At 52.6% G+C, this 14,173-nt stretch overlaps 3 protein-coding genes across 3 annotated transcripts; 1 reads left to right on the forward strand and 2 right to left on the reverse strand.

Moving 5' to 3' along the window:
* Window positions 1-47: 47 nt before the first annotated feature.
* IAR55_001790 (uncharacterized protein) lies at window positions 48-4,935 on the forward strand (the record flags this gene model as incomplete). Its single annotated transcript, XM_066944913.1, has 6 exons — window positions 48-132; window positions 180-389; window positions 709-1,159; window positions 1,206-4,230; window positions 4,281-4,450; window positions 4,500-4,935. The coding sequence occupies 6 exons, from the start codon at window positions 48-50 to the stop codon at window positions 4,933-4,935; spliced, it is 4,377 nt and encodes a 1,458-aa protein (XP_066804836.1).
* Window positions 4,936-5,208: 273 nt separating this feature from the next.
* IAR55_001791 (uncharacterized protein) lies at window positions 5,209-8,682 on the reverse strand (the record flags this gene model as incomplete). Its single annotated transcript, XM_066944914.1, has 4 exons — window positions 5,209-6,437; window positions 6,484-6,939; window positions 6,989-7,097; window positions 7,144-8,682. 4 exons carry the CDS (start codon window positions 8,680-8,682, stop codon window positions 5,209-5,211), a joined length of 3,333 nt encoding a protein of 1,110 aa, XP_066804837.1.
* Window positions 8,683-12,298: 3,616 nt separating this feature from the next.
* On the reverse strand, window positions 12,299-13,862 carry IAR55_001792 (uncharacterized protein; the record flags this gene model as incomplete). Its single annotated transcript, XM_066944915.1, has 3 exons — window positions 12,299-12,407; window positions 12,499-13,180; window positions 13,238-13,862. 3 exons carry the CDS (start codon window positions 13,860-13,862, stop codon window positions 12,299-12,301), a joined length of 1,416 nt encoding a protein of 471 aa, XP_066804838.1.
* Between the last annotated feature and the right edge of the window lie 311 nt (window positions 13,863-14,173).

Genomic DNA, 14,173 nt, shown 5'->3' on the forward strand with positions numbered 1-14,173 from the left:
CCTCTGCCATATCGGCAACGACGGTGGACGGGGTGAAGGCGGATGACATGAGGGAGCTCCCGCAGGAAGATGCTCGAGAGCTTGGTGCGTTTGTGGAGAAGCGACGGTGGTTCGAGAGCAAGCTCAAGGTGGGTGGGTGTACCCAGATGCCCATTCGCTCATTTTTCAGGTCCTCGAAGCTGTGCCTCCGTTATACCCCTTCTTACATCCGGTCTTGACATCTCAAAGCGGCACTGATGGCTTCCTGCGGGAAGGGGTCGCTGACGCGCGATGGCAACTTCCTTCGGTCGATCAAGTGCAGCAATGGCAGGACGAGAGAAATCTCATCGAGGAAGAAGTGTTGAAATTTGATGGAGGCGATCTCGAGAGGATAAAGACGAAGACTCGAGGTGAGTTTCTCCAGACATATATCCCATTGACGATCCTCAGCTGTCACCCTCGTACCCCTTACACCACCGTCTACCCACCTTGTATCGATTACTCTCGACTTGATCGTTCTGATCGACCGCCTGCTCACGCTTCTGCGGCATCGAAGACACTTACTTGAGCTGGCCAGGCTTCGCCTGCAATGGGATCATGTCCGCTGGCTGGTCATGAGCGAGGCACGCAATCTGCAGCGAGCCGTGGACAGTGTGATTCGCGACAAAGGACGATGGACGCCGGCTTTCACTGAGAGCTCACAAGCCTCAGGTCGAATTTCCTCGGCAGTTCGGTCGAAGCCTCTTGCACATAAAAATGGCGCTCACGGCCTCTCGACACTGGTGCAGTCTCCTTCCACGCTGAACGAAAATCTCACAGTACTCAAAACGGCTCCATCACCTTCGAACAGTGCCTTCCCCGCTTCTCCGCGCCCTACTACCCCTAGACGTTCCCTGCACATTCCCCTCCTTCATTCCCATATCGTCAACCTCGAGACACGCTATCAGAGTCTGGTCTCCACACACCTCGCACGCAGTGGCGTACTGCTAGATCGCATGATGGACATTGCGGGTCCATTGAGAAATCTAGGTGATACCTATGGCCCACGGGATGCGACAATGCTCGATGATGGCGCGGTTCCAGAGAAACTGTTGGATTTGCAGGATGGTATAGACACGGATGTGGAGGATCTGGGTAAGATTATCCATTGGTGTAAAGAAATCGAAGAGCATTACATACTGTGAGCATTCTCACTCAATTAGTTTGCAACGCTCATCCGCCTCCAGGTGTGATGATCACTACACTGCTTCAAATCACGCCCAACAAGCCGCAGACATGCTGCTCAACGATTTGCGTGAAGCGCTCGAACGGCCCGCTACAAGCGATGATCACTCTCGTTTGGCCGGTCTTTTGCATACGGTACAAGCTCTATTGCCATCCACAATCACCTCGGAATTCCCTCGGCCCTCCCATCCAGCGTATCCTGACCATGGCTCGCATAATGACGAAATTGTTACTACTCTCAGGTCAGCCCGGGAGATTGCGTCGAATCATGTCTCAAAAGCGCGGCAAGGAGTTGAATGGTACGATCGTCTCTCATCGGCGAGACTTCGGTTGGTAGAGAGCAATCTCAACCTGGTGAAACAGGAACGCGGCCTGTGGCAAAGGATTGAGATGCTGCAGATCGGCCCGCACGATAATCCTCGGCCGGACCTAAGCAACTTGTCATCATTGACCGGTGGACTCGATTCGTGGCTGAACGCGACTCAGCGACGAACTTTTGAGGCGAACGCGGCTATCGAAAAGTGTACAGAATCTTGTCAGGTAACGACGCTGGCTATCATGCAATACCGAACCGTCATCAAGACGGCCCCAGCATCCCTTCGTCAGGAAATGCCTGTGCATCTGGTCACGGATGATCTTCTCGATCAAGCTGAGCAGAATACCGGTCGCTTGCTCGAATTAGTCCGCCGCGCCAATGCCGATGTCCGAGCCGTCGACTTGGATTTGCTTGTGATCCCACTAGCCCAGCAGATCGTTCGGTCTGGCAACACCATCAAAGCCGAATCCGAAGCTCTACTCGTCCAGATCATTGGTGCGATCAATGACGCATCCGTTGCACAAACGTTTGTCAACCGGAGTAAGCTGGATTTTTTCGAGGCCAAGATCTGCTCAGCAGATCAGACAATCAAGGAGGCCCTCACTAGGCCGTTAGCGCGTCTGGAGAAACTTGTCAAGACATCAGATCGGTCTATCCTGGCCATTCGGAATCACACATCGCTTGTCAATCAACTACACCACGATGTCAAGCAGAACTTGATCCTCTACCAACGAGTGACTCAGCAAGCGGACGTCGTTCGCTCGATTCAGAATGAAACGACGCGGCTCCTACAGAAGATTGTGATCATACAGGAACAGCTAGACAGCTTGGTGCAAGATGGACGCCTCCTTGGTGCTGAAGCACACGAGTTGATAATTGCCCAGCTCGACAGCATAGACAAAGAGATAGTAGACTGGCAAGCGGGCCTAGCAGCACGTGTACCGTTCATCGCGACCAACGGCAGTGGTTCTATTCCTTTGGGGAATGACCAGTCATCTGTGACCAGCCAACCCTACGGAGAGCATCACTTTGCCGTCGACTTAATGAAAATGGATAAAACGACTCGTGACAGTGTCAATGACAGTTCCACGTCAGTCGCGTCAGCCATTGCTCATTGTAAGCGCTCTTACAACCAAGTCCTCTGTCAGCTGTGGATCATAGACTGCCGCAATTCCGCCGAAATAGTCGACCATGGTCTGGCGCGATGGGAGTCTGCTTCGGTCCAGATTCGTGATCAGCTAGAAGATACATCATCTCAACCGGCGATGGTTAATGCTATCGAGGCATCATTCAGTCAGCTAAGACTTGTGTTGAACGAGCGCGAGGTGGACCTGCGGCAGGCCGTCGGTCATTTCCGCAATGTCGTGGAGAAGCGGCCTGGGACCCTTATGCAGACTTCAAATGTCGAAGTCTGGCTCACAGCGTTCGACGCCGCGAGCGGTGTTGTTACTGCGGCTCTGGCTGAGATCGAACAAACAAAGACGGAGGCAAGGGATTGCTTGTCCAAAGCAAGGCGGAGTCTGGGGGCAGCTCCAACATGGACGCGATCGACTCCCCACGGCCACGACGTCTTTGGCCCTCAGTCCTCTGTCCATGACATATGTAAGGCTCCTTCGCTAACCAACCCGGTCGTTGACGACGCGCTCGCTCGCATCCGCGCTATGCGCAGGTCGTTGGACGATCTCTGCGTGAGCCAGATCGTGAACCCCACGGTTTCGGAATTGGCCATTACTCATGGCCTCCGACGGCTCCCAACTGAGCACGTCCGTTCAGATATCATAGCTGCGCTGGACGACGTCTCGCTCCAGATTGAAAACGTCGCCGAGCCCACGACAGACTCTGCCATCTCGGAACTGAACGAGGTGAAGACGACAGTCCGTGCCTGCCATGATTTGTTCCCAGCACTGGACCGACTGGTGACATTCGCTCAAGCGGTCGCAACATGTGACACAAAGCTTAGTCGTCTGCTGGAGTTTACCGACAATGTCGAGGAAGGGCAAGACGTACCGTTGGCTTCACTCCGGGAAGAGGCTAGTGTATCCGTCACAAAATTGGTGGACTTATTTCCGTCGGTGGAATCCGACTCAAGGGCGAAACACGAGATGCATCGGGTCAAAGACGCTTGGGACGAGCTCATTATCCTAGCTGAGGAGGGTATACGCTCTGCTCGGAGGGGCGTTGACTATGACGGCATCTCCGAGCACGCGGGTGTGACGAGACCGGAGTCATCCAGATCAGCAGCTGCTTCGAGACTTCCCCGTTTGACCAGCTCCAGCTCCAGACCGATCCACCGAGCAGCTTCCAACCCTACGACCATTCAAGGTCATTCAACGTATTTTTCTCCTGCCCAAACACCTAAATCTCGTATGCGAGCCGTATCTGAGACACCTACTCGGATCCAAGTGAACGACGAAAGAAATCTCGGCATACGGAACTCTCGCAACGACCTGAATTCCATCCCTGCCTCGCCACAAACCGATGGAACACGACTTCGTCCAAGCTCGATTCCCAGACCAGTCAAGGGATTAACGCCTGCGACAGAACGGGTTCCTTCCTCTCCGTCGATGAGCTTACCTATCGCACGAGCTGTACCAAGGTCTCGCAAAAACAGCAGGCTGCTCGGTCTCCCTCCTCAAGCTGAGACCGAGTATGTCGCTGATCCAAGGAGCGGACTTGACATAGCAGTGGGAAATATTGTAAACAAACTAGGTGTCAGTCTTTTCACCACCAAAACTATGGAGTGACTCTGACAATTTCACAGGTGAATGTCCCAATGCGGCCTGTAGGATTGAATACTTCGGACAAGTGGAAAGATCAATCAGGAAAGTATTGGATCGGGGCGGAGGGGAGGGCGAAATTATGTTTTTGCAGGATTTTGAGATCGAGAACTGTCATGGTGCGAGTGGGCGGCGGATGGGTGGAGCTATCAAAGTGGGTGTGATGTGCATAGAATGTTGACGCGAGGCTGATCGTTTATTAGGTTCCTGCTTGATCATTTTGCAGAAGCGATCGGTTCGTGGCAGACACCTTTTGATCAATTGAGCAATGATCTCGTCCCTGTCACTTCCGCCTCTTTGACCTCTCAGAACCATCAGTCCGTCCCGGCTTCCTTGGCGGCATCTTCGCTCCCTTCAACAGATGAGACGCCCGTATATAGCGAGATCCCCTTTCCTCACACCCCGGGCAACCAACATCTCTCACCTGATAAAGTCGCATCTCCCCACACCCCCAGCTCACACGGTAAAACACAAACAGCGCTCCTTGACTCGGGAGGGGCTAACGGAAGTCCGTTGATAGCGTTTCAGTTCATCAAGAGAGCTTCGGAGAGTCCAACGATGAGAGAGAAAGAGAAAGAGAAGTTCATAGGGAGGAGATCCATACTTGGGAGGGAGAGGGAGGGGAGTGCGGGATTGTGAGGTGTCTTCGGTGATAGCGCAGCATAGCAATTGATGGTGGTACGGCATGAAAACATCAATTTTTACATGCATGAGCCCCGTCGTCCAGCTGCAAACATGTGCGACCCTGTCACAATACATACTTGTCTCATTTCCGTCCTGTCATGATTACAATTTTTGCCCTATCATAAACTGCTTACAATGTCAAATGTACCTTTAATCTGCCTTCTTCCCATTTCCCTTTTTCGTATTGCGATACAGATTGAAACCGAGTGGTGAAAAACAGAAATGATCCTAATAATAAGGCGATCCCAAACCGGGGGCGACCAGACCAAATCCTGGCGCTAGTTGATGTCTAGGAGCCGCTTTATACTGTTCAGGGATTGCAGGAGCGGTACTACCTTCTGTGGCCGCTCCAAGAGCTGACCACTGTCCCATCTCCTCTGCCAACTTTCTTTTCTTCCCCTTGAGCTTGCCCGCACCTCTGCGCTTAGCCGAGGCGATGTCCTCCTTTAGTCGTCGGTTGAGAAGTCGTAACTGGTGCAACTCGTACTGCCACGAGGTACCCCGTGTGGTCTCCAATTCTTCGAACAGGTTGGCGGATGAAACATGCACAACGGGTCGAGCATTGGCAAGAGTGGCAATGGTTGACGGCTGGCTTTGCAGTTGCTGTGGCGCGACCAGCAGCTTGACCTGGACCACGATACTAGTAGGTTTAAGACCGGTGCCTGTGCGAGATGAGAGGCTGGTCCGCCTCGTATCTTGACTTCCCTCGGGACTGCTCAAGTCTTCAGAGCTAGACGCGACAACCGGTGACGACTCGGACATGACCTGTCGAGGGGCGTAAAAGATCGATACTACATTGACCTGGCGGCCAGATTTGTGTACCATGTTGTGCTGCACTGATACACCGCCGTGACGTGTCTCACCGTTGAGCGCTTGGTGTAATGCATGGTGTACCGTGACAACGGGCGCTGTCGGATCGGCTTGCATCGTCGTGAGGCCTGGTGGACCATTGTCGCCGCCGGGCAAGAGCGAGAAGAAGCTCTGCCCGACAACATCCTCGGTTGGTTGACCAAGCACATCGTCCACCGCAGATGTAGTATGAAGGACCAGACCTTGGAAAGACATTTTGGCCCAGAACTCAGTCTCGGCAAGACCGCCATACTTGGCCACAGAGTCCCAAGGAAGAGTAGGAACACTTCGAGCACGACCAGATAGGATGACCGCCTTTCGTCCTTTGCCAGCTTCGACCACGAGTCGGCCAACACTTTCAATCCAGATGTAGCCAGAGTTCTTGCGTCGAATACGGAAGACCAGGTTGACATGTTTCGCAGACTGGCTGTCGTTGGAGCCATGAGTCGAATCCTTCAACTCTCGCATGAGCGGGACGATATCCGATGGATGCGCGAACTCTGAAATGTTCTTGTTGAGTAGCTCTTCCGGCTCGTACTCAAGCACACGCCGGACCGACGGGGACACATATTGGAAGAAGCCCTTGAGCGAGAGAGCGTGGACGAAGTCTGTGGAGACGGTCAGTAGACGTCTGACAACGATATGACTACTCACCATCGGTATTCTCCAGCACCATCTTCAGCCACTCCATCTTGCCCACGTCTTCGCCCTGTCCGCCTGCGATAGTGTTCACCTTGTTGCCCATGATCTCCATAACCTCTGCGCTGAGGCCCGTCACGCCCATCTCCTTGCCGGGAGGTTTCAAAGGCTTCTCGATGGGGTTAGAGACGGTATAGTTGACCTGGTAACTGCCATCCCGCATGTTTCGAAGAATGGCATTTGGCTGCTCGACCAAATCGACCTGGAAGCCGACGTGGTACACAATGTCCGTACCATCCCAGGGTATGGGCACGACGGTGACCAAGTTGATGAATGGTACACCGCCACGGCGATAGTTGATCAATGACGCTTGACACTCCTTGCCGGCATTGAGCATGCGCTTGAGATGGGCAACAGCCGTGTTGTCCGTGTACTTTCGCTTGGACCCTTTGACGACTTCTCCCTCGGGACCTGCATAGGGGTTAACAAGCGGACAAGCGGGCAGTGGGTCAGTACTCACTCTGCAGAAAACGGCAGTTGCGACCGAGGATCTGAGGCAATTCATAACCAGTCAATTGACTGAAGCTGGGCGATGCGTAGACGATCGGTGAATCATATCGGCGGATGTCCTGCTCGTATATCAGCGCCATCCACCGGCGAGGTGGCTCGACTCACCACTACCAAGAAGCTACAACTCAGGTCAACAGGACCCAGCACAGTACTCGGGTCCTTGCGCGCTGCGACTCGAGCCAGGACGCCCACCATGTCGAACCCTGTTGTTGAATACAGCCCTGGCCCATCGGTGAGGGAAGGTGGCATGGGACCCGCCATCAAGCTTTGAGCGCTTGGCGGGGGGGCATACGGTGCGGACGAAGAGGAGGCAAAGTTGATGTGGTTCGAAAGGTTATTCCCTGCCGACATTGAGGATACACCCTCATAGTTGGCCGACGGTCGGTATGTGTTGCTCGGGAACGTAGCCTGTTGCGGCAGGATGGCAGAGGTTGGCATCGAGCCAGACGACGACGACTGAGACGACGCCGCGTTGCTGTTCCTGTGCTGGGGATGAGGTGTTTGCTGCGAAGTAGTGTTCCTCGGACTGGCCGATGGTGCTGGCATGGTGCTCTGGGCAGACGATGTGTTGTTTGGAGAGACTTGCGTATTAGCCTGTGTATCCCCGCGAGGGCGACCGGCGTAGGTGACCGGAGCAGGCGGATTTCTAGGCGCCAGCATATTCGGACTTGGGTTAGGGTTAACATAGAACATGGTCGACAACCCGTGACCGAGGTTTGAGGGGGTTTCGGCGCCCTTCCCACCTGCTTCCGTGGAGAAGTTGTCCCAACCTCCTTCTCCGTTCATGAACCCGCTTAGTCCTTCCAAGACATTCCTCTCGGAATGCCCGCCATTCCCACAGAAGGCTTGGTCTGAAGCTTGGTTGCCGAGTCCGAAAGCATTAGCGAAGATTGTACCGGGAGTGAGTTGCCCCAAGTCGGTGGACCCGAAGAGATTCGCTCCACTAAATCCACTCCAGGCTTCTCCTCCGGGTGGGAAAGTTGGTGCGCCGCCCACTTGATTTGACAGAAATGAGGGCACCTGAAATCGAATGTCCCGTGAAAAAGCTGAGGGATCGAGAGTGAGACCATTGTCAATGTTGTTGGCGGAAGTCTCTTGAGATGTTGAATCGTGTCTTGTAGATGTCTCAGTAGCTGTCGAGTTGGAGCGGGACGCCGGAGATTTGCCCTTGGCCGAGGGTTTGACAGGAGAGGTTACTTGAGACGGTGATTGAGAAGGCAAGGCGAACGATGGTGGTTGAGACGAATGTGGTGACGGACCAGGGTTGTACTGCTGTTGGTTCTGTTGCGCCTGTCGGATGGATGATGCCGATGACGTTCTGGGATAGGGTGGTTGAAAGTTGATGCTTGACGCGGGAGGTCGGGAGGCGATACTTTGTGCGAACATCTGATACTGATCACCCCTTTGGTCACTCGCATTGCTGCTGCCGCCATTGCCGTTTCCTCTGGCCTGATATCCGCCGTTGACTGGGGGTGTTTGAAAGTTCATGAAGTTGGCCCAGTCGAGAGGTGATTGTGCGGACTGATTTTGGGACGGGGCGGGCGCTCCGTTTCCGCCGCTGCGGTGGCTCTGTTTGTCAGCCGGGTTGTTGGGTTGCGCTACGGACGTGACAGGAGAAGGGGGTGGTCTTTGGACTTGGGGCATGTTGCCAAGGGTGTGATTGGTGTGATTGATCTGGTAGCGTGTGGGTGGCCTTGAACGACTATGGTCTAAAGCGAGCGCTGCCAATATGTTACTTCAAGATGTGATATGTGATATGTGATATGATACAGTTCTGAATGAGGACAGTGACACATATCAGTGATACCCTCCCAAATCGCTCGAAAGGGCGGACAATGTCGCAGGGTGATATACAATCGGAAGACGTCACTGACTGTTTTGTCCTGGCTTGGCTCTCTTCTTCTCTGATTTGAGACCTTGATGTTCCGTTGCTCTCTTTGCTTGTTGCTGGTCCGATGTATCGCAGATCTCTCAAGAATAACTAGGAGAGTTGGTGCAGGGAGGACAGATGGTGATGTTGAGGAAGAGAAAAACAGGTAGAGGCGAAAAAGAGTAACCTATCAAACGGATTTGCGGATTGACCGCTGAGATTGATTTGGGTTGTAGGAATCAAACGATCAGTCCGCATGGGTGGAGCTAGGGGGAGCAGAGGGCAGTAACTCGTTTCGCCGGTGCTTGTGGGGGGTGACGGTGGTTGGTTCAGCGAGGATTGGGTGCGTATGGCCAAAAGACGTAAGAGAGATACGAGCAGGGGCGTGAAAAGAGGCGACAAACCTATCTTTTGCTCAGGGTTCTATGATGGAAGGGGGGACTTGCCACTTGTGGAAAGAAACCACAGAGGGGGATTCAAACGACTCTTTTCCTCTCAGGTTGCAGAGTTGCATATGGGTTACAGCTTATGATTCACGCCGCAATCCAAAGACCAAAAGAGTGACAAAGGTAGTCGTCAACCATTCAGTAGTCATTTACATTCCCAACTTGAGACACGACAAGGTTCTTCTTCCCAACGCGCGTAAACCCACGAGCGTTTTCCGTCTTTCTTTCTCGTTGCATGACGCAGCCTAGCGTTGGTAAGCATATATAATGACCCCACTTCCCCTTCCGCCTCCCTCCCTCTTCCCTCCTCTTCCCTCTCTTCCAGCAAACCCTCCCACTCACAGTGTGGTAGTAACCCCCTAGACCGGGTTCAACCCAATCCAAGACATCATTTATCATCCTTCATTCGCCGGTACTGATCTTTCCCCTATTTATTCTTTTCATTTCCAAGTTCATCTCATGTAAGGGGTCGCGGACAACTCTTTTTTAATTCTCCGCACGTGGATGTGTGACCCTGAGAGCACTGACGTACATGGGTCACCCGCAAATGGGGGGGGGGGGTCTCACCATCGATCGACGAAATTTGCAGCTCGGCCATCGCCCGCGGGAACGTGAGACATGACTGAGTCGACTTGTTGGATGCAGAGGCCGGTGTGCACGTTCCACAGCCTACTGGTCCACGCCAAGCAAAAACGATTGATGCCCTTGTGCGTCACGCACCCAACATATCATCTAGTAGTTGTGGTACTGGTGGTGGTGGTGGTGGTGGTAGTAGTAGTAGTAGTAGTTGTTGTAGTCGTAGCAGCAGTAGTACTAACAGCGCACCATCCCCACACAAGTCCAAAGAGGCGGATCGTTCCCATTCGATCCCGTCAAGAATCCCTTCCGCTCGGATTTTGTGGCACGTGATGTATTGTTTCGTACGCAACAGAGGGTCCACAACCCCCATTCATCATATAACACACACGACGAGAATAGCATACTGATACATACGATGCGTCTACATCTTTTTGTACAGGGAAGCTCTCTGAGGATGATCTGCTCCCCAACAGTATTCATCGCATGGCTGATCTGTTTCTTCGTCTCCGCCAGGAAGGCCAGATCGACCTGCTCGAAATCCGCCTGATGCAATGTCCCGCGCAGTGTTTTATGCAACGTCATACAGCACAATTGACGTTTCACTGGACGGTGCACCAGCTCCTTGCCGTGCTGACCAAGACATCAAACTCACTCCTTCTCCTTCCACATCCCTGCTTGCATCATTCTCGACCACCTCTTCTGTCCCGTGCTTCTTTCTCGGTTCAAACAGGAGTGCGTGTCGTTTTCATGAAGTCGAAGTGGGTAACTCGAAAAACATACCATCGTTAACCACAGTGAGCTTCGCCATAAATGTCGGGAGAAACCTCTGTTGAGTGTTTGGGGCTCAGATACATTTTCTGATCCTCTTCGCCTCTTTACCAATTGGTCAAGTTGGCGAGAAGGTGAGAAATGGTTTGATCAGAAGTGACTCGTCTTGGACCAGTTCGGATCTCGATCAAGATGAGCGAAAAAGCAGTCCGAGCTGGATGAAGAGTTGGTATCTGTCGAGGTACGGTTCTCGGATTGGTCTGACGTGAAATTGCCTCGCGACATGTCAGTTCTCGAAGTTCTGAACCTCGAAATGGTTCTCCACGTAACAAGAGAAGGAATGTGATAACTTATCGAAAAGGAAAACTTGTTCAGTATTTATATGTGACTAAATGTGATGTCCTCCATGAAGTGAAGGTACTACTGGATGTCTTGAAGTGAAAGTCCTCAAGCTAGATCAGGTTGCCCCATAACTAAGTTATGACAGTATCGTCATTGGAGGGAAAGAATTAGTACGTAGGAAAAGGTGACGCAAAGAGTGAAGGTCAGCTGGACAGGCAAAGTCGAAAGCAGAACGACATAGCGAGGGTGAGGACCTGACTCGTCTGCCAGCACTTCTGTAGAGCGAGAAACGTGTCGAAAGAGGCAAGAGATGGCCACCACCAAGAGACTCGTCGAGTCCTCTAAAAGTTGAGCACAGGTTCCCACCCCTCATTAGAAAGGTACCGCATTGCTGCATAGGCTCAATGAGAAGCGATGACAAAGCCGAATGCAAAGAAGGAAGCGGTGTCGCTTGCATGCGTATTGACCAAGGTGACTTACTGACGCATCGTCAAAACATTGATATGTGGAAATTAACAGTAGCGATACAGTATATGCGAGGGTGGTGCTCGGGTCTTCTCCCAGGAGGAAGGAAAGGATGTTTTCATTCTTGCATCTTTAATTCTACGATCTCTTCCCTGTCTGATCGTTCAAGCATAGCGAGGAGCTTCGCTTGGAGAGGAACAAGAGCTTCGAGGTCAAAACGGAGGCGATGAATGTGGCATGTGAGCTCCTCTCTGGGAGAGAATGTCGAATCAAATGGCAGAAGGATCATGACATGATCTCTCGAAGTATTCAAGAACAGGTTGGCAAGGAGGGGAAGGCGAGCAATACGGTGAGTGGATCGAGTCCGTTCCCGATCAAAGCTAAATATGATTGTATTTCAGGCAAGCAAGAAGAGAAAGCGTTGATTGTACTTGTTTCTGTGACGAGTGCACAGTAGTGAAATAACTTGTGTGAGCAGACTTATATGATAGACATCAATTATGCATCGTGTATCGTTAGATATCAGCGTGGCTGTTGTTTTGGCTGGAATGTGAACTGCTTTCGGACGGGATCAAAACGGTAGTCTGGCACACGCAGTATCTACACTGCGGTGAATGGCGTGGCGTCACAAGCTGGAAAACGTTACTACTACGTTACTTGTGTGGCGTGCCATGATTCCGCGGGTACGATGCTGTCAAGATGACGAGAGGAGCTTGGAATCAATTTGACTCAGAAATGCGGGGAGGTTGCATACATCTTTGTGATCTACCAAGAAAGTGGAGCTCAACCCTTACATTTCCTCGGCAGCGGGCCACATGTAGAAAACACCAAGAGATCTGTACGGTCTCCATCCTTGTGTCAAAACGTCCATCTCCTTCGGTGTTAGGTACATCCCACCCCTGAGCATTTGTCTCATCGTCAGCCTCCGGTACCGGATCCTTATCCAACGTAACTCCGGTCGGTTACCAAAGATATGTCAAATAAACTTACTTGGCTTTCTTCCCGGCCAACCTTGCTTTCAACACCTCGACGCTTAGGCCTTCGTCCAAAGGCGCGGCCCGGTGTGCGTCCCAGCCATCATGACCGACGGGCGGTGACAGCATCTCTTCGGGTGCCGGTGGAGGAGGTAATGCCTCGGGAGGTACTTCCACCACTTCGCTCGGTAGCGATGGTGTATGTGGCGTCGGCGGGATCCGAGGTAGATCTATAGGCATATTCGGTGTATGCAAGACTGCCTTGTGCACTCCGGAAGGTCCACTCGTCGTCGGTGTGAGGGGTGTCGGTGGTAAAGCATCTTCCTGCGCGGAGTATTTCTCCGGCGTCATCGCACGATCTTGCACGAGTGTATCCACCTCGCCTTCGCCCTTCACATCCACCACCTCCTGTACTGCTTTCTGGTGCTTCTTCCCTTTCTTCGGCGTATCATTATTCGTCTTCTTTGGTAATGCCCCATGAGCAGCGAGAGCCCATCGAAGGAGCCCCTTCTGCACACCCAAATCGCCCACAGCAAGGACATCCGGTCGCCGAAGTGAGAACATCAGGAACATGTCGACGGTCCATTGTCCAATCCCTCGAACGGCTATCAGAGCTTTTGAGACCTCCTCATCCGTGCCGTCACGCAGGAGCCGTGTCGACAGCTGACCAGAAGTAAAATGATGTGCGAGCGAAATAACTAAGCCATGACAGAAATCAGCTGAGGCGCTCCCATCCCTGTAACATGAATACCCACCATACTCTGCCTTCCTCGTACTCAGCCCAACACCCTTCAACACCATGACCTCTGACTTCTCCACCATTTCAGGCGTTGGGAAACCCTCCTTCTCATCGGTGAATCCGTACAGCGCTCTGAACCGATTGTTGATCGCCCTGGCGGCCAACCACGAGACCTGTTGTCCTATGATCGAAGTGACAAGGGTGCGGAAGGGATCAATCGCTTCGAGATGAACAAAAGGGCGACATGGAAGGTGAGTGAAGAATAGTGAGAAACGAGGATCATGAGCTGTCAGATGGGAGATAGCAGTGGGGAGGTCGAATGTTAGCGTAGGGGGGAGCAACGTGGAGTCGGTGGTTTGCGCTGAGTTCAGACCCCTGGGTCTGATCGCAGTGGCATTTTCATACTTTGCCTTTGCCGCTGGATTGGGTCTACGTCGCTTGGCTGCAGGTTCAGCCTTGAGAGTCGAGACAGGATCAGGTGGAGTAACAAGTCTGGTCGAAATCGTTGACGGCACACCGCCTTCTGCTCGTTTTCGCGAACGCCCAGTGACATTCGAGACAGCGGTCTTGACTGCTCTAGTTTTGGGTGGCATCGTCTCGGTAGCGGTGGACCTGTTGGCACTGCGTGTTAGTCGGGGCATTGCTGATTGAGCGTTGCAACTTCGCGCAAGAGATGGAATAAAAGATCGTCCAAAAGTGGAGTCAACCGGTCATCGGCGTCAGCTGCCGATAAAGTGAGTGGACTTAATAAAGAGCCGGACTGGGTACCGAGCGCCGATCGCATCTCTGGTACATACAAATGCGGGATATATAGTAAAAGTCCACCAAGTCCGCTCCCACAAAACGATACATGAAGCGAAACCAATGTCAAGGAAGACTAACAGAACGATTGAACAGGAACAGAAGGAAGCTTGGCTGCAAGCAAATATAAAAGAGACTATAGAGAAAACCC

The sequence above is a fragment of the Kwoniella newhampshirensis genome, chromosome 3, assembly GCF_039105145.1.
Source record: "Kwoniella newhampshirensis strain CBS 13917 chromosome 3, whole genome shotgun sequence".
NCBI lineage: Eukaryota > Fungi > Basidiomycota > Tremellomycetes > Tremellales > Cryptococcaceae > Kwoniella > Kwoniella newhampshirensis.